The sequence below is a fragment of the Carcharhinus amblyrhynchos genome, chromosome 12, assembly GCF_965287045.1.
Source record: "Carcharhinus amblyrhynchos chromosome 12, sCarAmb.v2.hapA, whole genome shotgun sequence".
In the NCBI taxonomy this organism is placed as follows: domain Eukaryota; kingdom Metazoa; phylum Chordata; class Chondrichthyes; order Carcharhiniformes; family Carcharhinidae; genus Carcharhinus; species Carcharhinus amblyrhynchos.
In genome coordinates, this window is record NC_137335.1 from 40,964,162 (window position 1) to 40,987,770 (window position 23,609).

The following is a 23,609-nucleotide window of genomic DNA, read 5'->3' on the forward strand; positions in this document are numbered from 1 at the left end:
GCCTAACACAGAATAAAATGTTTAAAGTCCTAGTAAGGACCGGCACAGAGGTGGGCAGGTACATATATTTGTACCACTGGCCAGCGTGCTAGCTTGCCAGCTCCATCCCATCCCCTGGCCACTTTCCCAGGTGGGATAACTGGTGGTGGAGGGGTTGCACAATAGGCCTACTGCCTGAAAGCAGCAGGCAGCAAACTCACCTGGTCAAAGGTCTACTGCTGGAGTCAGCCTCCAGGTCCCCAGTGGTTTCAGAGAACTGTTCAGCTGCCTGGAGGCAGCCATCCGCGGGAGACCAAAAAGGCTACTGTTCCAGACAGACTTTGAGGCTGCTCCATTTGCCTGGTTTCACAGCAGTGGTCTGGCTGTTGAGCCCACTTTTTAATTAAAAGTTGGAGGGAGCCTCCTTCTTGAGCTCACATTTTTTTATTTACCTGGAAAGGCCATCTTCCCCTCTGTTAGTGTAGGAGGGCCTCCTATTAGTCTGCCAGCTACAAGAACCTCTTGCCATTCATAATTGGATGCCTAGCTCATCCTCTGGCCATCAATTGGCCAAGTTGGCGAAAAGGCCAAGGAAGCATTCAGTTTCTAAACCCCATTTGACCGTGATGATTGGGTTCTGAAGCCCAATGTGTGTAGGAAACAGTGTATTTCAAATTTTGCTGATGAGTTGTTATGCTTTACCCAAACTAATGTTATCATTTTTACTTGCACAGTGGGGTGAAGGAAAAAAATTTCATGCTGCACTATGAGGTATTGTAACCTTTTTCAGCATTCCAGATTACAGCAATAGATTTTAATTTGGTTTAATCATAAAGTACAGTTGAACTTCCACTGGATCTGATGGATGAATGCTCTGTTTTGTTAAACATACTGTAATATTTGTAAGCTGCATCACATTCGTCAATGTGTACCCTGTTGCTTGTTTGCAAATTCCCCACTGCAAGTTTCCTATAGATAGCAAAGCTCCCAGTGTAAATGCATTTGCATTTCAAGTCATTTGCACAAAAGAAGTCATGCTTAAATCCATTCCTCATCAGACTAATTAGCAAAAGATTTTAAATGAAGGTACATCTTCCAGCTGATCTCACAAGGCAACAGGGAGAAGTTCATTCCGCAGATTTCACTTCTGCTTTAATAAAAACAGAGCTGGAAACTCTCAGCAGATCGGCCAACATCTGTGGAGAGAAAGAGTTGACATTTCTGCTTTCTTAGGTGACTTGTTAAATCATTCCATACCTAGTCTCTACAACAAATGTTCACTTGAATAAAAATATTCCCGTTTACAAATCTTTATGTATTGTATGTACATTTCATATTTTCAGCAGTTGTTTATTGAAAAATTAGCTAGTGAAGTCAGCATTTCAAGTAGTTATTTCCAAATCCACAACCATTACTATTTTGAAGTACAAGGATGGCAGACACCTGTGAACACCACCACCTGCAAGCTCCCCCTAAGCCATCTTGACTTGAAAATGTGTCGCTGTTCCTTCATAGTCACTGGGTTAAAAATCCTGAAACTCCCTCCCTGACAGCACTGTGGTGCACCTACATCACCTGGACTGCAGTGTTTCGAGATGGCAGCTTACCGCCACCACCTCAAGGGAAATTAGGGATGGGTAATAAGTGCTGGCCTAGCCAGCAAAGCCCACATCCCTTGAATGAGTTGAAAAATGTAATCCAGGCCCACCCTTTAGATTCCATGACACTCTTCAAATAATCCTCCCCAATATATGTCCCTTAACCAAAAGCACAAAAAACAAATGATCTGATTGTGCTTGTGTTGCTTTGCTGTGTGTAAATTAGATGATGCATTTTCCCTACATTGGTTGGGGGTTGACAGCAAGCTGACAGCAGCATTTACTGCCATCACCCCTCTAAAAACAGGATGGCACAGTGGTTAGCACTGCTGCCTCACAGCGCTGGGAACCTGTGATTGATTCCCAGCTTGGGTCACTGTCTGTGCCGAGTTTGCACATTCTCCCCAAGTCTGCGTGGATTTCCTCAGGGTGCTTCAGTTTCCCCCCACAGTCCAAAAGACGTGCTGGTTAGGTGTGTTGGCCATGTTAAATTCTCCCTCGGTGTACCCGAACAGGTGCCAGAATGTATCGATTAGGGGATTTTCATAGTAATTTCATTGTAAGTCTATTTCTGACTAATAAATAAACTTTAATGTAGTGTACATGTAGATTTGTGTGGAAGTCCTGAAGTTGCAGTCTGTCACTTAGGGTCCCAACACAGGCTGCACTGTGATACTGCCTCTGCCCAGCATATCCCCAACCCCCAGCTGTTTTGTTTCCCTGTTTGGTGGGCCTTTAAACCACTTTGTGATTTATTGCTGCACAGCGTGGTGACATCATTATGCTCCATGCTGTGAATGTCCAGTAAAGAATTTTGCAATATCACTGCACAATGAGGGGTGAAGTTCTCGCAACTAAATCCCTCAGCAAGGTGTACTTCATGGTTACTGTCAAGCTGCCCTCCTTTCGCTACAAACTGCAATTTGCCGCCATTAACACTTGTTTGTGGTGAGAAGAGGATAATATCAAATTCACCAGTGCTTTGTAGTTGGTAGTTAGGGAGAGCTAAGGTGGTGAATTGCCTGATTGGCACCTAATTTGGTTGGTTTTCCTGAAAAGAGGCAAAGCGGCCCTCCCACCAGCTCTCCAGCTTGCGGACAAGGCACTTGTCATCTCCATTAAATATCACTTCAGAGTTGGGAACAATTCCTTTATGTCTATTTTGATATGCTTGCTTTGAATGCAACTATGTAAGTTTGTATTTTTGTTTTAAAGCACCTTTTGTCCTATTCTAATAACATCATATTTATCATTTCAGTTTCCGCCTTATGCAACTAATGAAATTGGAAAATTGGTTGGTCAGAATAGGAGAGAGCTAGGCCATGGTGAGAAGAATAAATCATTCAGTTTAATTCAAAGAATTATTGTTTGTAAATTTATTGTATGCCTTTAATAAAGTGTTTATTTGTTACAATTCTATTAATTTAGGTGCTCTCGCAGAAAAAGCGTTAAAACCTGTGGTTCCAAAAGAGTTTCCATTTACAATAAGAGTAACTGCTGAGGTACTAGAATCTAATGGTAAGTTATTAAATTGATTGGCCACAAATTCAAACAATAGCACCTTAAATTTACTTCAAATCCTTTCATTTACATCCCTTAATTTATCTAAGATAATAATGTTCAAAAGCCTCTTTTGTTTTATAAAGATGAGAGCTGTAAATTAAAGATGATACACAAATGTAAAATGGTAGATGTTGTACATTTAGTTAGACTTACCCTTGCACGTTTAGGTTTTCAAATCTTTTGTGTAGCAAGTTGCTGAAAGTGTGATCTGACAGTCTCTTAATGAGGGAAATTGGGCATCCAGCACCCAAGTAAACAGAATCATAGAATCCCTACAGTGCAGAACAGGCCATTCAGCCCATCAAGTCCACACCAACTTTCTGACCCAGTCCCTTTTCTATACTCTATCCCTGTAATCATTTATCATAGCTAATCCATCTAACCTACACACCTTGGGCCACTAAGGGACAACTTAACATGGCCAATCCACCTAACAGGGCAAGTTACTGTGCATCTGCTTAGCCAGTCAGATTGAAGGATTGAAAAATAATTAGCACAGTGAATGAAAAGGAAGTGTAAATTTAAACCGGCTAAATTCAATGACAAACTGGGTGCAGGAGAGAGGGATTGGATTAGGAGCAAGTACGCAATATATTTTTCAATTACATTTAAAATTTTTCTTTTTTTTTAATCACCAATGACTAAAACCTGAAGGCATCAGACTGCATACTTGGTATAATTAATTTTCAGTGCTAGAAAGAATGATTGACAGTAATTAACTCTTAATATGTTATACTTGAGACTGAAATAGTCAAGGCTCAGTCTTCTATGTTTATTGGCATGGTATCTGGAGAACCTGAACTCTATTCCACACCCCATGCAAGTCATGGCCTCTACTAATGCATTTAACTGGAGCCTGGAGTTCATAGGCTGGGGGAAGGTCATTGGCTCGAGGCCTGCGGATTACTTAAAAGGCAGGGGCTTGAGTTGAGGAGTGGAGGCCAGGAGGGATGCGGGGCTCAGAGGGCAGTCGAGAGTATGCCATTAAGGCCGCAATCAGATTAGCTAAAATCATGTTGAAAGGCAGCGTTCATCTGAGGAATGTTTGGAACCATGGACAATTCCTACTTCCTTAAAAATTGTAACATCACTAAGTACTCTCTGTTCTGACAAGGCATCATTGATATGAAACATTGACTCCTTCAGTCTGCATAGATGTTGCCAGACTGCTGAGTATTCACAGCATTTTCTGTTTTTAGTTCACATTTCCAACGTACATTGTGTTTTGCTATTTGCATTTGTAATGTTTGGAGCTGGAATTGGGAGTCTGGTGATCTGGTCTCATCAGTGGTTTAGCTTCTTGTGTTATTTTTTTAATTTATAGGTTCATCTTCTATGGCATCAGTATGTGCAGGCAGCATGGCTTTGATGGATGCAGGTAAAGTTCTGAATATCTTAAAATTAAGTTGAACTGAATATTTCTTTTCTGAAATATCTTTTTAGTTTGAGGTTTTACTGTAATGAATACATTTAAGAAAAAGCTGTGTATATTTTTAGTAAATGCTGCTAGAACATACCAAAAACTAGCGCCTTTAGGAATTTGTTTTGCACTCGAGTGGAGTTTATGATCTGTTTTAGTTTTTTTTTCTATTTCTCCATCAGGTGTTCCAATTTCAGCTCCTGTCGCTGGTGTAGCTGTCGGCCTTATCACAAAGAAAAATCTAGACAAACCTGCTGAAATCGAAGACTACCGTCTCCTGACTGATATTTTGGTCTGTTTTTTTAAGAGTTTTTGTAACGTTAGCTTTATGACCATATTGACGTATATCTATCCCCATTCTAAAAATGTTTTTGAAATCTTGACTCTTGCAGGGTATTGAGGATTATAATGGAGATATGGACTTCAAGATGGCTGGCACAAACAAAGGAATAACAGCTTTACAGGTAAAGTAGCATTTGCTCTATTGTTAATAATTTTTAATTGATGTTTCCTGATCACAGTCCAGAAGAAATGGTCTTTACCTATTCACTTCATCAAAGCTCTGAACCTTGGAAAAAGTCACTTCTTAGCTATCTCTGTTCCAATGAAAATAATCCAATTTTCTCTAGTTTAATGTTTGTTAATCTACACTGTGCTTTTTATACCTTTAAAATACTTTCTCTAATATGACACTCAACTGTAAATAGTGCTTCAACTACGGTCTAACAATTACTTGTATACTCCTTTTCTTTTGCTCTTCGCTTTGTTTTTGTTAATAAATTCGAAAGCCATTTTTATTTTTCAGCAACTTTAGAACATAAGAAATAGGAGCAGGAGTAGGCCATCCAGCCCTTCGAGCCTGCCCTGCCGTTCAATAAGATCATGGCTGATCTGAAGTGGATCAGTTCCACTTTCCCGCTTTCTCCCCATAACCCTTAATTCCCCTGTCTATCAGAAACCTACCTACCCGTGATTTAAATATATTTAGCGAGGTAGCCTCCACCACTTCAACGAGCAGAGAATTCGAGATTCACCACCCTTTGAGTGAAGAAGTTCCTCCTCAACTCTGATCTAAACTGCCCCCCCTTATCTTGAGGCTGTGTCCTCTAGTCCTGCTACCCTTTCTAAGCGGGAAGAATCTCTCTACCTCTACTCTACCCTATCCATCCCCTTCATTATCTTATACGTCTCTATAAGATCCCCCCTCAGCCTTTGAAACTCCAATGAGTACAGACCCAGTCTATTTAGTCTCTCTTCATAGGCCAACCCCCCATCTCCGGTATCAGCCTAGTGAACCTCCTCTGCACTCCCTCCAAGGCCAATATATCCTTCCGCAAGTGCAGCAACCAAAACTGCACCCAGTACTCCAGCTGCGGCTCACCAGTGCCCTGTACGGTTGCAGCAAGACGTCCCTACTTTTATATTCTATCCCCCTCGCTATAAAGGCCAACGTTCCACTTGCCGCCTTGATCACCTGCTGCACCTGCAGACTGGGTTTTTGCGACTCGTGCACAAGGACCCCTAGGTCCCTCTGCACCGTAGCATGTTGCAGCTTTTCGCCTTTTAAATAATAATAATAATTATTTCTGCCAAAGTGGATAACCTCACACTTGCTAACATTGTACTCCATCTGCCAGGTCCTCGCCCACTCGCTCAGCCTATCCAGATCTCTCTGCAGACTTTCCACACCTTCCATGCAATTTGCTTTTCCACTCATCTTCGTGTCATCAGCAAATTTCATCACCCTACACTCAGCCCCCTCCTCCAGATCATCTATAAAAATGGTAAACAGTTGAGGCCCCAGCACCGATCCCTGCGGTACTCTACTAGTCACCAACTGCCAACCAGAATAGCACCCATTGATATCAATTCTTGCTTCCTATTAGACAGCCAATCCTCTATCCATGCTAACACCTTATCCCCAACTCTGTGCACCCTAACCTTCTGTAACAACCTTTTGTGAGGCACCTTATCAAACACCTTTTGGAAATCTAAAAACACCACATCCACCAGTTCCCCTCTGTCTACCGTTCTAGTCACATCCTCATAGAAATCTAATAAATTCGTCAAACACAACTTCGCCTTAACGAATCCGTGCTGCATCTGCTCGATCAAACCATTCTTTTCTAGGTGCCTCACTATTTCTTCTTTGATGACGGATTCTAGCATTTTTCCAACTACAGACGTTAAACTAACCAGCCTATAATTCCCTGCCTTTTGCCTACTACCTTTTTTTAAACAGCGGCGTAACATTAGCCATTTTCCAATCTTCCGACACTTCCCCAGAGTCCAGCGAATTTTGATAAATAATTACTAAGGCATCCGCTATCACGTGTTTCTTTCAGAACCCTGGGATGCATTCCATCCGGTCCTGGGGACTTGTCCACCTCCAGTCCCATTAGTCTGTCAAGCACTTTACTGTATTATGTGTAATGTGCCTGCACTCCCAACAGCAGAATTTAATGCCTTGATGTGAGTTTGATGTTGGGTGGCGTGTCATTTGGGAACACAGCAAACAAACCATTGTGGGGTTGTTTGTAAGCTTCTGCAGGTTTGGGGGTGGTGAGAGGGGTCATTCATTCAGAGGACCAGCACGGGGAAGGTGGCCCACTGAGAGGTCAGCCCTTGCTGCTAAACCCCCTTTTCCCACCTCCACCCCCATTGACCCTATCCCACCATCACTGAAGTTGTGGCCTGGGATCCAGCAGTGATATCAGACCTTGGATTGATGTTGTAACAACAGCAGCTACCACCTCCCCAGTAGCACTGCCATTTAGTAAACTTGCTGGCCTGTAATACGTTAACAGTCCCCCATGGGCTGACTTCAGCTCCAAGGCCCTTGATCCCAGAGAAGGCTGTCCAGGTAAATGCCTGAATGCCACTTAATTTGGTGGGCCTGCCCTAAAAGAGGTGACACAAAGCTTTCGCCAACTCGCCGTTAAATATCACCTCCACATCTTTCAGAATATTTCCACTGTGTTTGCTCTCAAACGATTTTTCCTCCCAGTACAATACCTCATTGTTTTGCACCTTAAATTCTATCTAAGAAAAGAAACAAAAAACACTTTATAACTAATGAAGTACTTCAAAGTTGTAATTAGGAAAACACCACAGTCAATTAGCTCACAGAACGATCCTACAAACGCAATTTGATATGACACCACGGATTCTTACAGTGATGATGGATGAAAGATAAAATCTGTCAGATAACTGAAAATCACCTCTCAGTTGTTCTTCAAATAACGTCATGCAATTTTTTATGTCCACTTAAGAGGGTTTGAGAGATTTCAATGTAGTATCTTCTCTGACGATACAAAACTGCCTCAGGTCTGCACTGAAATCTCATCATACACACCTCCAGAGCAAAATTCACACCTTTCTGAGACAAGAGTCGTCCTGCCAAATCAAAGCTGTCATTCTCTTACCTATGTCCTGAAATCCTTTTTGCAGCCATATCAATACGTGACTCTTTGATTAATGTGTATGTATTTGTAACCCTCTTGGAAATGGATCAATGAAACACTGTACAGCTGGTTAAAGAAAGGATGTTGATAACTTTCTGATGTATGTTCTTTTGTATATTTAGTTCTATTAATTTATATTTCATCCAATTCTGTGCTCATTTCTGTAAAACGTCGTGCGAAAGGAAATCTTGAGCGTGGAATTTGCATATGCTGATTAAATTGCTGTGAGTGCCATACTTTCCAGAATAGCCATTTTCAGAAATTAAGATGTGGATTAATATAAATTAATCCTAGTTTCATACATTTTCAGTTCTTCAAAAATACAGTAGCACAAATTACAGCCTGTGAGACGTGTGTAATTTATTGATCCTATTTTCCATTGTTTCTCCAGTGATTGTATATTCGTAATGAATTGTTGTGAGACATATATTTCTAGTTAATCAAAGTCCAGTTGCAGTAATATCAATTCTCCTTTGAGTAAAGTAAATAAAACATCTAGTGTGTCAAACAAAATACTGATTAAAAATTAATCCTGTGGATTTGATGCATGTAGTTTTTAGTGCTCCACTGAAACATGTCATTTGTTTTCCTCAGGCAGACATTAAAATAGCAGGACTCCCATTGAAAATTATAATGGAAGCTATCCAACAAGCTTCAGGTAAATTTGGCACCCAACTTGCAATATAACTCTGGTTTTAATCGCAATTTGCATTGTCCTAACATTGCTGTTTTTTCAATTAGCTGCCAAGAAGGAGATTTTAAGCATAATGAATAAAGCAATTAGTAAACCCAGAGAAAAAAGGAAAGAAAATGGACCTGTTCTAGGTAGGTTTGTAACTCACTTTCAATACAGATTACCTTTTTTGTTTTACCATCTGTTAATGCGATTATTGGATACAATAGCAGAATTTTTAAAATACAATTTTGAAAGGTTACTTTTTTACCTAAAAAATGATAATCAGGTGCAATTAAATAAATACCTAACCTGGTCTATATGATGCCTTTTCTCATTCATACAATTCTGACCCCAAGTCAAAAAACGTTTAGTCATGTATATTTACGTTTTGTGGTTTTTTTCACGTTTTATGAAATTAGCAGGTAAGATATTAGTTAATAATAGGTTTATTTTCTAATCCTTCTGATTTTAAGAGTAAACTCAAGAATGTTCTAAAAGTTGAATCCAAGAAATCAGGCTTAATTCTGGTGAAACACGTCAGTGTTGGTGTATTGCAGCTCTCTTGTGGAGCATCCAGCTGTTTTTCCTGTATTTGCGCAAAGGGCATTTCATCTGTCAAAAATAACGGGCAGCATTAGCAGAGTACACCATCAGCCATGCGCATTGCATGCAAGTGGCTGAACACTTGTTCACAAGAAACAAGAGCAGGAGTAGACCATACATCCCATTCAATACAATCATGGCTGACCTTGGGCTTCCACTTCCTGCCCACTCCCCATGTCGTTTGATTCTGAGATATCAGAAATCAGCCTATCCCAGCTTAAATGCAGTAAGTGATGGAGCATCCATAACCCTCTAGGGGTAGAGAATTCCAAAGTTTCACAATCCTTTTAAGTGAAGAAATTTCCCCTTGCCTCAATCCTAAATTATCCTTATCCTGAGAATGTTATCTCAGTGTTCTAAATTCACAAACCAGTAGAAACAACCTCTCTGTCTCTATCTGTCAAACGCCTTAAGGGTCATCTAGACTCAATGTTGGCTCTATTCTCTCTCCACAGATGGTTTGAGACCTGCTGGCATTTTCCAGCATTTTCTGGGTTTTTTTCAGATTCCAGCATGCACAGTATTTTGCCTTTTCCTTAAAGATCCCATTGTTTCATTGAGGTCCTTTTTCATTCTGCTAACTTCTGGCGAGAATAAACCCAATTTATTCAGCCTCTTATAGGCCAACCCTCTCATCCCAGTAACTACTGTGTTACTGCCTCCAGTTCAAGTGTAACCTTTATGGAGGCAACTAGTGCACACAGGTGTGGTCTCACCAAATACCTGTAAAATTGTTGCAAGATTTCTTTTTTCGTATACTTTCATCTGCTTGCAACAAACATCAACATGTTATTTTTCTTCCTGATTACTTGCTGTACCTCCATGGTAACTTTGAGTTCCTTGTACAAAGACATACAATTCTCTCTGAACCTCAACACTTATAGGTTTCACTTCTTTTAACAAAGGTCCAAGCAGCAAAAGGTGGCCAGAATGAAGCTAAAGGCCCACATCCACTTTCTTTACCATTAAACTTTGTGACAACAGCTATTTACTTAAAAAAATTCATTTGTTCCTTCCAGAATAGGTTTAAACCAGCAAAACAAAGGTTTTCTAGCAACCTTTTGTTTTCATAGAATCCCTACAATGCAGAAAGAGGCCATTTGGCCCATTGAGTCTGCACCGACTACAATCCACCCAGGCTGTATCCCCACAATTCCACCCATTTAGCCCACTAGTCTCACTGACACTAAGGAGCAATTTAGTGTGGCCAATCCACCTAACCAGCACACCTTTGGACTGTGGGAGGAAACTAGAGCGCCCAGAGGAAACCCCTGCAGACATGGGGAGAAAGTGCAAATTCCATACAGACAGTGATCCGAGGCTTTGAACCCAAGTTCCTGGTGCTGTGAGGCAGCAGTGCTAACCACTGTGCCACTCAAAAAGCATCACTTGCTTTCATCTGATCTTTGTCTTTTTTTGGACTTCAATTCAGAAAAAAGAAGTTGAATTTATTTATTTATTTGTATTTACAGAAACAGTGGCAGTGCCAGTTTCAAAAAGAGCTAGGTTTGTTGGTCCAGGTGGTTACAACCTAAGAAAACTTCAGGCTCAAACTGGTAAGAGTAATCTTATGCTGTGTGGTTACACAATGTTCCAAAGCACTTGACAGAGTAATGGTACAACTACGGTAACACGAAGCCAAAAGAGAGACTTTAGAAGGATGACACAAGACTTGAGCATGAGGTAGTTTTTGAGCAGGTTCCTTAGTGAAAGAAATAGGAAGACAGATTGAGGGAAGGAATTCTAGAGGGTGGGGCTATGCAACTGTAAAACTGCCACAAAGGAGGATACAAGAGTCTGGACAAAATGGAGTAGGAAGGGAATGTAGTTTGTTGGAATCATAGAATCCCTACAGTGCAGAAAGAAGCCATTTGGCACATCGAGACTGTGCCAACAACAATCTGACCCAGGCCCCATCCTTGTAACCCATACAATCCCCACCCGGACCTGTTCCCTGTAATCCCAAGTATTTGCCCTGCTAATTCCCCCTAACCTACGTATTTTGGGACACTAAGGGGCAATTCAGCATGGCCAGTCCACGTAACCTGCACATCTTTGGACTGTGGGAGGGAATCGGAGCACCCAGAGGAAACCCAGGGAGAATGTGCAAATGCCACATGGACAGTCAGACGAGGTCGGAATTGAATCCAGGTCTTGCTGCTGTGAAGCATCAGTGCTAACCACTGTATATCAGCGTATCAGCAGATTTAACTAAGCAGCCTGCTGTTAAAGCCACGGGATTTGCACCACGTAGGAATAGTAGGAAATGCAATCATTAAGCTTTGTAGTTACCCAATGGTCCGCACATGGATATATGAGGAGATGTTATATTGTGATGTCTCGGTTCTTTAGAATAAACACACATAGTTTATTAGTTTACATCACTTTCCCATCGTTCCCGTGGTTGTTGGATAGCAAGTCATCTTTTTAACTTGCTTAATATTGAATGGAAGATATCATTGGTTATTTCATTCCAAAGTGGGGGGTGCTGTGAGAGGAGCAGTTGATTGTGAGCCAGACTGCTTTGTATCAGTAACATTCTGGGGCATAGAAAGAATGGCTGTTTCATGTGGTTCTGGCTTTGATCCACATGTACAACCTTGCACAAAAAAGGGCACTCCTGGCAGTGATTTAAACAGCTGGTACTGCTTTGCCTTTATCACCTTTGTCCTTCATGAATGATTCAAAGATCATCTGACTGTGTGTCACGTTTCTCCTGTGGGTCCAAGTCTTACTGCTGCACAACATTTTGCAGAGTATGAAACACCACAACCATTAAGTTATTGGATGTGGTGCTGATTTGTCCTGGATAATGTTGAACTTCAGGAGTGCACACATCCAAACAAATGCAGAATATTCCAACAGACTTGTGCCTTATAGACAGGCTTTGAGGAATAGGGGAATGAATTACTCACTGCAAAATTTCCAGCCTCTGACCTGCTCTTGTACATTCAAGACTAGCATTCTAATCAGTATTCTGTAAACTGTGTGTGACTTTATATGCCCTTCTCTGATCAGAACCTTCCACACACCTGACGAAGGAACACCGTTTCCGAAAGCTTGTGAGATTACTATCAAATAAACTGGTTGGACTCTAATCTGGTGTTGAGACTTCTTACTGTGTTTACCCCAGTCCAACGCCAGCAGCTCTACATCATGTCTGCTCTTGTAGCCACAGTATTTACATGCTGGTCCAGTTCAGTTTCTGGTTAATGTTAACCTACGGGATGCCTAAGCTTCCTTTTCTGTGTTTTAAGTATCTCATAAGTATAGCTGCCCAAGCCCATTTGTCAACTTAATTGTCACCCTTTGCATTACAACACTTATCACAGAACATAAAATGTATACCAAGCAGTGCATTGACACAGTATGAGCCTGTGCTGATGCCTTGAATTACATACAATATTTTGGGACATTTGGTTTCATTCATTGCTCCTTTCCCCCCATTTTCTCTCCTGAAGGCACTTATTTCAGGCTGGAGTACAGTTTCATTGGAATCAAGTTACTGTAGTATGGTGCCTCATTGTACATTCATCTGTTGGATGTCTGGCCAATTAGTGTCCTTTGATAATTTCACCTGCTGACAGGGCATCACAGCTAAACCTGTTCACATCAGATATCATCTTTCAATGAATTGTGAATGAGAACAGGACGCCTGGCAGGCTTTTGTCTCCTTTTCCTCAAACAAAAGACACCACCCTAGCTCAGTTCAGCTAATTTGCTGTTAACCCTAGAGCCTTTTTGGTTTGGATAGACCTATTCCAAGACCTGAAAGATGAATCATTTGAAGAGAATGTAGAATGACGTATAGCACCTGTCGTGATCTCAGGACATCCCAAAGAACTTCAGTTAATTCAAGTACCTTTTAGAAGTGTAGTGATGATGGAATGGAGGAAAAGTAGCAACCAATCTGTGCACAGCAAGATCCCACAAACAGTAATATGATGATGATCAGAAAGTTTTATTTTTCAGTAACAGTTGATTGATAAATATTGGTTAGATCTCCAGAAAGACTCATCTGCTTTTTGAAATAATGTCATGCAATCTTTTATATCTACCAGATGGTGCAGAAAGTGCCTTAATTTAACACTGCATCCAGAAGTCAGCACCTCCACAATGCAGCACTCCTTTGGTACTGCATTAAATTGTCAACGCGGATGTTGTGCTTCAGTCTCTGAAGTGGGACTTGCAAGGGGGATTTTTCCTTGTGATGTTACTCTCTAAGAGGGAGACTCCTGTACAAATGTTTGCATAGCAGCTTATTGTCATAATTTACATACAAAATTCTGATACAGCAATCAGATGGTGGAATTGAGAATTTTGCCTTGTGTGTATGATGAACTTTGTGTCGGGTAAGGTCCTAAAACTCATGAGGAAATCCCACTATTTTTTAAGAGTTCATGCAGTAGTCTGAAGATGAGACAACTGAATGCTTTTCTCTCTTTGGCAGCCACAGTCTCACAGGGCAAGTAGGCAGTGAATGCACCATAATGGTACAGACCCCATCATTTATAGTGAGTTAATTCTTGTGAACTGGTGATCAATCATATGACATGGCCAACATTGCAATATAGTTCCAGTCTTAGCCTGACCGCAGTCAGCAGTAATTAGAAGTAGCAGGACAGCTAGGAGTAAGGGTTCCAAAATCATAGGCTTGGGGTTTGAGACTTTCTTATATTTGAACAGAAAATCCCTTCTTTTTTTAAATAAAGGAATACCCTGAGCTCTCTTTGTGATGTGGTACACACTATGAATTGTTGTTCCTCAGCCTCTTCCTCTATTTCCACTTATGTCTTTATGTCTGTTCCTGTGGCGTGGTACTGCCAAGATATTGCAGTCAGACAGAGAACTGCCAGATGAAACGGGTGGATAGGATTTGTCCCAGTTGAGGGTCAGTAGATAATTTTGTTGGTAACTTCGTGAGAAAGATCATCTGTCCTAATCAAACAGTGACTCAACTCTGCACTGCACACAAGTTCATTAGATGTCTGGATGTCCCTGGAGAGGAGAAAGCACTCAACATGCACGAGTATATTTGAGATCTTCCGAGACAATACACAGCAGAGGTGCTTGAGCATAAAGTCATTATGGCCCACAACATTTTGATTTAATTTTATGATTTTTTTGGTTGTTTGGGCCCTTCTAAAAGGGGAAAAATTATATTAAATTGAGAGTTGATTGATGACAATGTCAGCTTTGTTGATAATTGAAAAGAGAAGTATCACTAATCATGAAATTTTGTGCATGGGCGTTGCTTTGCAAATCTGAGGACAGGAATTTTAACAGTTTCAGCAAAGACCTTTGCTGCTGGATAAGCTCCTCTATTTCTTCAAAGGCTCCTAGGATCTCAAAGTGTAGAAACTGACCTCCTTATGACTTCATTTTCAAAGCAGCTTATAAAGCAGGTTCTAAGCTTGTACAGGCTGCATTTGACTGAATAGGCAGGAAACATGTCAGCAAACATTTGACCCTTCCATGGTATCACAATGGTTGTCTTAGATTTGGTCATGCACTCTTACATAGCATCTATACATCATTTATGCTGTGCTCCATGGAATTGAGTGGCCTCTGTACCCTCTCAAAGCCTTCATGCCATTCCTAGAGTGTGGTGCCCAGAATTGGACACAGTACTCTAGCTGGGGTAAAACTTGTGTTTTATATAGTTTTAGCATTTTTTACTGAACTATATACCCTGCCTCTATGCATTAAGCTCAGGATCCTATTATGCTTCCACTTTCTTAAACTGTCAAAGATTTGTGTGCACCAACATTTACAGATCCATTTCTTCTTGCATACTTACTAAAATTGTAGAATGTAGCTTGTATTCTCTCTACCCATTCTTTCTATCAAAATACATCACCTCATGTTATCAGCATTGAATTCACTTGTTATGTGCCTGTCCATTCCACCAATCTGTTTACGTTCTCCTGAAATCTACCTTCCTTGCTGTTTACCAAACATAAACGTCCTCATTTATTGTCACTTCTGGATTCAATTTCTCTAATGTCTACTTTCAATAAGCTCCAACTTGTCTGAATCTTAGAAATCTGGAATTTGTCCCACGGGAAGTGCAGCTCTCCCATTGCCCCATCCTTTACCAACCCTCTTTCCCAAGGCATTATGTTTAAATTAATTATCTTAAGCTATGTCTGCGGTTACCTCTACCTTGCATCTCCTACTGTATCCTCCGTTCTTGTGACTGACATTTTCTTCACTCCCCTCTCCATTTTTCTCACCTTTGATTGCAGAATCTTTCAAATGTTTTGACACCACTCTGAAATTCCCCCTTAAATCCCTTTGCCTCTTTTCTCTACTCACGTTTTACTAACCGTCTCAAAACCATATTTTCAATCAGACTTTCAGTCACACCTCTTAATCTGTTTAGATCAGCATTCGTTTCCTTTGTGTATTTTATTTTCTCCTCTTTCTTTCCAAGTCCCATGGGCTGGTTTCTACTTTGGGTAATGATCAGGAGCGGAACTTTAGCCAATGTTATTTTTCTTTCCCAATTCACTAAGATCAGTTGTAATGTTCAAACTTAGTGCCATCAACAACACCAGCAACTTGTATTTATATAGTACTTTCAGTGCAATAAAACATCACAAGTCACATCACAGGTGCTTTACAAAATAAAGTTTTGACACTGACCCATATAAGGAGATATTGAGGCTGATGTCCAAAAGCTTGGTTAAAGCAGAAGGCATTAGAGAGCTTCCTGAAGAAAAATTTTGAAGCGATTCCCGAGCTAAGGGCCTAAGCAGCTGAAGACATGGCCACCAATGATGGAGCGATTAAATCAGGGATGCTGAAGTAACAGCGATATCTCAGAGGGCTGCGGAGCTCGGGGAGGGTATAAGGCCATGAAAGGATTTGGAAATAAGGAAGACAGTTTTAAAATTGAAGCATTGCTTACCCTGCAGTCAGCATTGGGTCAGTGGGCAGAGGAGGTATTGCATACAGGCAGCAGAGGTTTGGATGACCTCAAGTTACAGAGGGTAGAATATGGGAGGCCAGCCGGGAGTGTATTGTCATCTGCATGATTCAGCCAAACCATGAGATCCCTCCATAAATACTTTAAAGGTATTGTTTATCAAACAAAATTGTTTTTCTGTTCCTTTCAAAGGAGTTACAATATCTCAAGTAGATGAAGAAACGTTCTCAGTATTTGCACCAACTCCAAGTGCGATGCATGAAGCTAGCGAGTTTATAAGTGAACTCTGCAAGGATGATGTAAGTCTAAGAATGAATTTGTATTTTAGCCTTTTGTATATTTATTCTATGTTAAATTGGAACTAATTTTTTTCCTTTGATTTGTTCCACAGCAAGAACAGCAACTTGAATTTGGTGCAGTTTACACTGCTACCATAACTGAAATACGGTAAATTTATAAAATAAAATGCATATTAAATACTATGAGCAGAGCCTATAAGCTATAATGAACAGAAGAATTCTAGATTTCATATTAAATGTATGTCTGTGTTTCAGGGAATTCTGTTGTAAGAGATCGTCAGTTAACAAATTAATAGAATTAATTTCCACTTTATAACCCCAAATATGAATTCTGGATTTGTGACTGATGAAACCACCAATCATGGATATGCTGCATGTTCTTGGTTTCATGACATTTAATGACACCAAGATTGGGGGAAAGGCAAATTGTGCGGAGGGTGTGGAGAGTCTGCAGAAGGATCTAGATAGGCTGGGCGAATGGGCCAGGAAATGGCAAATGGAATTTAATGTTGGCAAGTGTGAGGTGGTCCACTTTGGTAGGAAGAATGGTAGGAAGGACTATTACTTACGTGGCGAAAAACTGCAGCAGGCGACGGTGCAGAGGGACCTCGGGGTCCTTGTGCATGAGTCGCAAAAACCCAGCCTGCAGGTGCAGCAGGTGGTCAGGAAGGCGAATGGGATGCTGGCCTTCATAGCGAGGGGGATTGAATATAAAAGTAGGGAGGTCTTGCTGCAGCTGTATAGGGCATTGGTGAGGCCGCAGCTGGAGTACTGTGTGCAGTTTTGGGCGCCGCACCTGCGCAAGGATATTTTGGCCTTGGAGGGAGTGCAGAGGAGGTTTACTAGGCTGATACCGGAGTTGAGGGGGTTGAGCTATGAGGAGAGGCTGAATAAACTAGGCTTGTACTCGTTAGAGTTTAGAAGAATGAGGGGAAATCTCATTGAGACGTATAAGATGATGAATGGGATGGATAGGATAGAGGTGGAGAGACTCTTCCCGCTCAAAAAAGACAGTAGGACTAGGGGGCACAGCCTCAAGATAAAGGGGGGTGCGGTTTAGAACGGAGTTGAGGAGGAACTTCTTCACTCAAAGGGTGGTGAATATCTGGAATTCTCTGCCCGTTGAAGTGGTGGAGGCTGCCTCGCTAAATATTTTTAAGAAGCGGGTTGATGGGTTTTTGATAAGAGAGGGGATTAAGGGTTATGGGGAGAGGGCGGGAAAGTGGAACTGAGCCACGACAGATCAGCCATGATCTTATTGAATGGCGGGGCAGGCTCGAAGGGCCAGATGGCCTACTCCTGCTCCTATTTCTTATGTTCTTATGTTCTTATTACTGATTGTGGCCTGCTTTTGGACAGGCCTCCAGTGATGGTGTCTTGAGATGTTGGAATACTGCTGTAAAGGCAGAAAATGAATAGCATTGTCTTGTAAGCATGTCTCTCGTCAGGTGTTCCAAGAGCAGCATTAGCACAAAAATGGATAGAGAAGTAAACAGGTTGGATTATCCAATCCTACTGATGCAGGAGAGTTGCTATAGAGTCATAGAGGTTTGCAGCATGGAAACAGGCCCTCAGCCCAACTTGTCCATGCTGCCCTTTTCTTTAAACTCCTAAACTAATCCCAATTGCCTGCATTTGGCCCGTATCTCTCTATACCCATCGTACCTATGTAACTATCTAAATGCTTTTTAAAAGACAAAATTGTATCTGCCTCTACTACCTCTGGCAGCTTTTTCCAGACACTCTCCACCCTCTGTGGAAAAAATTGCCCCTCTGGACACTTTTGTATCTCTGCCCTCTCACCTTTAAACCTATGCCCTCTAGTTTTAGACTCCCCTATCTTTGGGAAAAGATATTGACTGCCTAACTGATCTGTGCCCCTCATTATTTTATAGACCTCTACAAAATCACTCCCTCAATCTCCTACGCTCCAGAGAAAAAAAGTCCCAGTCTATCCAGCCTCCCCTTATAACTCAAACCATCAAGTCCCGGTAACATCCTAGTAAATCTTTTCTGTGCTCTTTCTGGTTTAATAATATCCTTTCTATAATAGGGTGACCAGAACTGTACACAGCATTCCGAGTGTGGCCTTACCAATGAAAGGGAAAGTCTGGGATGGTGTAAAGGGCAAGGAAGAGTAAATGACAAAGATGTCATGAATCAATAGGCAAAAGGAGTGGTAATATAAAGGGCAAGGAAGAGTAAATGACAAAGATGTCATGAATCAATAGGCAAAAGGAGTGGTAATAGTTGTAGAAAGGAAACAAAGCATTTATCCAGTCTGGGTGTTTGAGAATGGCAGAATAATGAACTTTGACTGAAAACAAAAGCAAGATAGAGACCAGCATATGGCAAAAAAATCAAAATGACGAACACTGAGTTTGTGGCCTGAAATTGTTGAACTCAGTGTCGAGTCCAAGAGGCTGTAAATTGCCTAATTGAAAGTGAGGGCCTAAATCTTCCAGTCTCCCAATCATTGGAGAATGGACATAAAAGGAGATACACCTTAGTACCCTGAGGAAGACCTGATGCACGGGTCAATGTGGAAATGCCCTGAAAGGTTAATCTGATGGACAAATCCCCTGCTGCCTGGGACACGGTAAATATCTCGCTCAGTTGGAAATTTGGCAGATCCATGTGGCTGAACTTGATGGTGAGCAAGGAAATGTTTTAAACCTGGCTAACTCCACAACCAACCAGGTTTAAATCATAGTTCACCTGGTCCTACTTTGAAGCTGCCCCACCTAATCTCACACAAGTAATATAAGCATTGATTCAACAAATTTAACTGTGTGTAATCTTTGTTTATCTAGGGATATTGGAGTTATGGTGAAGCTGTATCCCAATATGACTGCAGTTTTATTACATAATTCACAGCTTGACCACAGAAGGGTAAGAAAAGTCACAACTGAATACAATCCACATAATATGTTATAAAAATGGAGCATACACATGATCTCAACAAGTATTTTAACAGTTCATAAATTCCAGGAAAAACTCTTTAATTTGATAAAATATCTGTTGTAGCATCCAACAATTTCATGTTTCTTTCCAATAGGTTAAACATCCAAGTGCCATTGGACTGGAAGTTGGACAGCAAATTCAGGTATTCGTATTCTTGTCATAAGAACATAAGAAATGGGAACAAAAGTAGACCGGTGTCCCTTGCCATTCAGTACAATCTTCTGCTTCAGCTCCACTTTCCTGCCTGCTCTCCATATTCCTCGATTACCTGAGACATCAAAAATCTGTCAACTCAGCCTTAAATATACTTGAGGAAAGGGTATTCACAACTGTCCGAGTGAGGAATGTTCTCCTCATTTATCCGTCTCCTGCCCTGTAAATGTGCCCCAACCAGAAGAGACAACTGTCTCCCCTATCAAGTCCCTTCTGAATCTTTCATTTATCAATGGAATGTTGTTTAGTAGAAACTTCTCATTGAAACCAGAGTCCAATTTAGAATTTTAATGCTATAGAATGACATTATTTGTTTTACAGATTGCTGTTTCGCATTTTTTTGAACAAAGTTTGCTAAGATTTAAAATGCATACCATTTTAAAATGCTTTATCACATAGTCAGTCTCCCATGGTATTCTATATGAGAATTAATCCCAAGTGCAATATTGAAGCCAAATAAAATCAAGAGGGTTGTGTGATAATTAGACTTAGGAACAACACAAGAGAGGGAATAGAGGGACATGGAGGTCCTCAAGCTGTCCCTTGAGGGAATCCATAATCTAGGACTGAAATGAGGAGAACTTTCTTCACTCGGACAGTTGCAAATACTTCTTCCTCGAGTATATTTAAGGCTGTCTGAGGTATGTCATGGGTAGAAACGTTCCATGATGCTGGGATTGAGATACTGCTCAGTGGAGAGTAGCGGACATCTAAAACGGTACGGGGCGGCACAGTGCTTAGCACTGCTGCTTCACAGCTCCAGGGTCCTGGGTTCGATTCCCAGCTTAGGTCAGTCTTTGTGGAGTTTGCAGATTCTCCTCGTCTGCGGGTTAGGTTGATTGGCCATGCAAAATTGCCCCTTAGTGTCCTGAGATGCTTAGGTTAGAGGGATTAGTTGGTAAATGTATAGGGATACGGGGCTAGGGCCTGGGTGGAATTGTGGTCGGTGTAGACTCGATAGGCCGAATGGCCTCTTTCTGTACTGTAGGGTTTCTATGATAAAACAAATCCTTACAAACCATTTGTCCATAGGGGCGAAGGTTTATCACAAAAGTTTTCAATGAAATCTGCTGGATCTAATATACAGTTAGATCTGATGCTCTTTTTAATAACTAGCAAACCTGATACCAGAATGAAATCTGAAACTATCCCTCAAATTCAAATCTCAAAATTGGCATTAATTGTACTTTTAAAAATTGGAAATGCTAATGTACAGTGTACATTGTGAGTCAAGTAGTCACCTCACCTATTTAGCAGATCACCTTGTCTCAGTAACAATGGAAACATCAACCATGCCCATTTCTGTTATTTAGAGATGAATAAAGGAAGTTGAACGTGAGAATGCAGCCATTGCTTGTGACAACATATTTTGGTATTAAACATTATTGTGATAGTTTTATTTGTTTCTTCCAAAATGATCATGCTCATTAAACCTAAAATTTTGTGATTGCAACCATTGGATGGAATTTAGTTGAGCCTGCCGAGGTGGGTATGATGGTCAGAGGGCTGGGAGAAATGGGTGGGAGTACCCATGGTGCATTCCCAACATCGGGAAAATTGTACCCAATTGAGTTGGGGGCAGCAGGTTGTGAATTAAGCTCATTAATGAGTCACGCCTGCAGCCTTGTTTGCTGGAGGAAGGAGGCCTTATTGATAGTTAAGAGACTTGCATTAGGAAGAGGTAGAAGGGTGCGGAAAACCAACTGCTTGACCTTGCCTCTGACTCCCCTCTGCTCCTCCTATTCAGCAACCCTTATCTGTGACTTCTGTCCTGTCCCACTCACCTGCATGCAGGAGTCCAGTGGTGTTCCTCAGTCAGGGCCTTAAACCATTACCAGCAGCAGCTGCCACTTCTGGTAGCGCTGCTGGTAATGGAGCGCTGCTGACCCCTGATTAGCCAGCAGTTCTTGGATGGGATTGCCGCCACAGTGGGGGCTTAATTGCGTAAAATGCCAACGCTGGCCAATTAAGTGCCTGAGGACACTGAGATAGTGTCAGGTCTCTTCTTAGAGAAGCAGCAAGGGGAATCCTTGTCACTAAAACTAAATCCCAGTCATGATGAGGTGGGGGCTTTCTCCAAAAAGCACATTTTGCGTGCAACTGACTTTGTTATGTTTCTCTTCCAAACTCGTGAACAAGGAAGCCATGCAAATCACGGGGGCTATTTCTATAGCAATTCAAGTGTTTTCAAAGTTGTTCATTGATTTCAGTAAATGCTAATATTTAGAAAATAAGGAATTGGGATTTTGTATACCTTCATCACTGGGCTACTTTCACACATTTTGTCAGATGCCAGGTGGAAGCATTTAACCTTTAACTTTTGTTAAGAGACCGGTAAATTCTTAGATGTGAAATCTTGGTGAAGAATTATATTGAGTGAGATTGTTGAAGTGCAATTAAGGCATTAATGTGGAGGAAACTGTTTTCTTTAATTAAACAGGTGAAATATTTTGGTCGTGATCCCACAGATGGAAGGATGAGGCTTTCTCGCAAAGTACTGCAGTCTCCAGCTGCAACTGTTGTTAAGAACCTGAGTGACAAAAATAGTATTGTGATGGGAGCAAGAGATTCTGCAACATCCAGCGCTTCTTCATAACCAGGTTGAAACTGTCAGACCCAGTGGTAACAATTTACATAATGAAGCTTACAGGACTCTTCCAGCTAAACAGACATTTATTTTAACAGGCTAAACATTATTGTAATATATATTTTCTATACATACTAGTGTTATATAAATTCATTTTATATGTCCTTCTCCTCAGTTGGTATTGTAATTGTCAATAATGTTTTTGATGTAATAAAAGATTGATACCAAGGAGATTGAGCTGCTTTATGCACAAATACAACAACAAAAACAAAAAACAACAGAGTTGAGGAGGAACTTCTTCACTCAAAGGGTGGTGAATCTCTGGAATTCTCTGCCCGTTGAAGTGGTGGAGGCTACCTCACTAAATATTTTTAAGACGCGGGTTGATGGGTTTTTGATAAGAGAGGGGATTAAGGGTTATGGGGAGAGGGCGGGAATGTGGAACTGAGCCACGACAGATCAGCCATGATCTTATTGAATGGCAGGGCAGGCTCGAAGGGCTAGATGGCCTACTCCTGCTCCTATTTCTTATGTTCTTATATTTCCAAAATATTAAGAAAGTAGATTAAGATGAAGCAGAAAAGTTTTGCATACTTTAATTCAGTATTATTTATGTAATTAAATACTGACATGTGTATTTCTAACTGACTGTCTGTTAGTTTCTGTTTTACGTTCTTGTTTCTGTCTTTCTAACTAAATAACTCTATATCTTTATCCCTTACATTGTATCTTTTTTAAATCCCTCTCTCTCGCTTTCCCTCTTTCAAATACTGACCAGCAGTGTGTATATCTGACTTGCTTTTATTTCTCTGTCTTTGCAACCGTCTTCCAGCCATTCATTCTTTCTATTTTTCTGGGTCTTTCACTTTTTTTAAAGTCGGCCAATTTCAGGGATAGAATCCATAGAATAGTACAGTAAAGGAGGAGGCCATTCAGCCCAACAAGTCTGCACCAGCTCTTTCACAGAGCAATCCAGGTGGTTCTCTTCCCCACATAGCTACAATTTTTCTCAAATATTTATCCAGTTCCCTTTTGAATTGATCTGTATCCGTCACTCTAGCAAACAGTGCATTCCAAATATTGATCACTAGTTGCGTTAAAGGGTTTTTACACTTTTTTGGCTTAAATCTGCGCCCTTTCCTTAGCGACTTTTCAGCAATTGGAAATAGTTTTCCTTTATTTACTCTGAAGCCTTCATGATTTTAAACACCTTTGCTCTAAGGGGAAGAACCTAGCTCCTACAGCCTGTCCAAGTTACTAATCTTCCATCCTTGAAATCTCCACTTTCATTGCATCTTCAAGTAGGATTTTC

At 41.0% G+C, this 23,609-nt stretch overlaps 1 protein-coding gene across 1 annotated transcript in view; it reads left to right on the forward strand.

Moving 5' to 3' along the window:
- The window catches only part of pnpt1 (polyribonucleotide nucleotidyltransferase 1), a 71,511-nt gene extending 48,964 nt beyond the window's left edge, over positions 1-22,547 (forward strand). Inside the window, exons 15-28 of the mRNA XM_080199787.1 lie at positions 714-750; positions 2,836-2,902; positions 3,006-3,095; positions 4,465-4,518; positions 4,743-4,852; positions 4,953-5,024; positions 8,619-8,682; positions 8,766-8,849; positions 10,776-10,859; positions 16,427-16,533; positions 16,626-16,681; positions 19,347-19,425; positions 19,592-19,639; positions 22,151-22,547. Coding sequence (XP_080055913.1) covers positions 714-750; positions 2,836-2,902; positions 3,006-3,095; positions 4,465-4,518; positions 4,743-4,852; positions 4,953-5,024; positions 8,619-8,682; positions 8,766-8,849; positions 10,776-10,859; positions 16,427-16,533; positions 16,626-16,681; positions 19,347-19,425; positions 19,592-19,639; positions 22,151-22,306 — 1,108 coding nt within the window. The 3' untranslated portion in view covers positions 22,307-22,547. The remainder of the gene's footprint in view (positions 1-713; positions 751-2,835; positions 2,903-3,005; positions 3,096-4,464; positions 4,519-4,742; positions 4,853-4,952; positions 5,025-8,618; positions 8,683-8,765; positions 8,850-10,775; positions 10,860-16,426; positions 16,534-16,625; positions 16,682-19,346; positions 19,426-19,591; positions 19,640-22,150) is intronic.
- Positions 22,548-23,609: the final 1,062 nt, after the last annotated feature.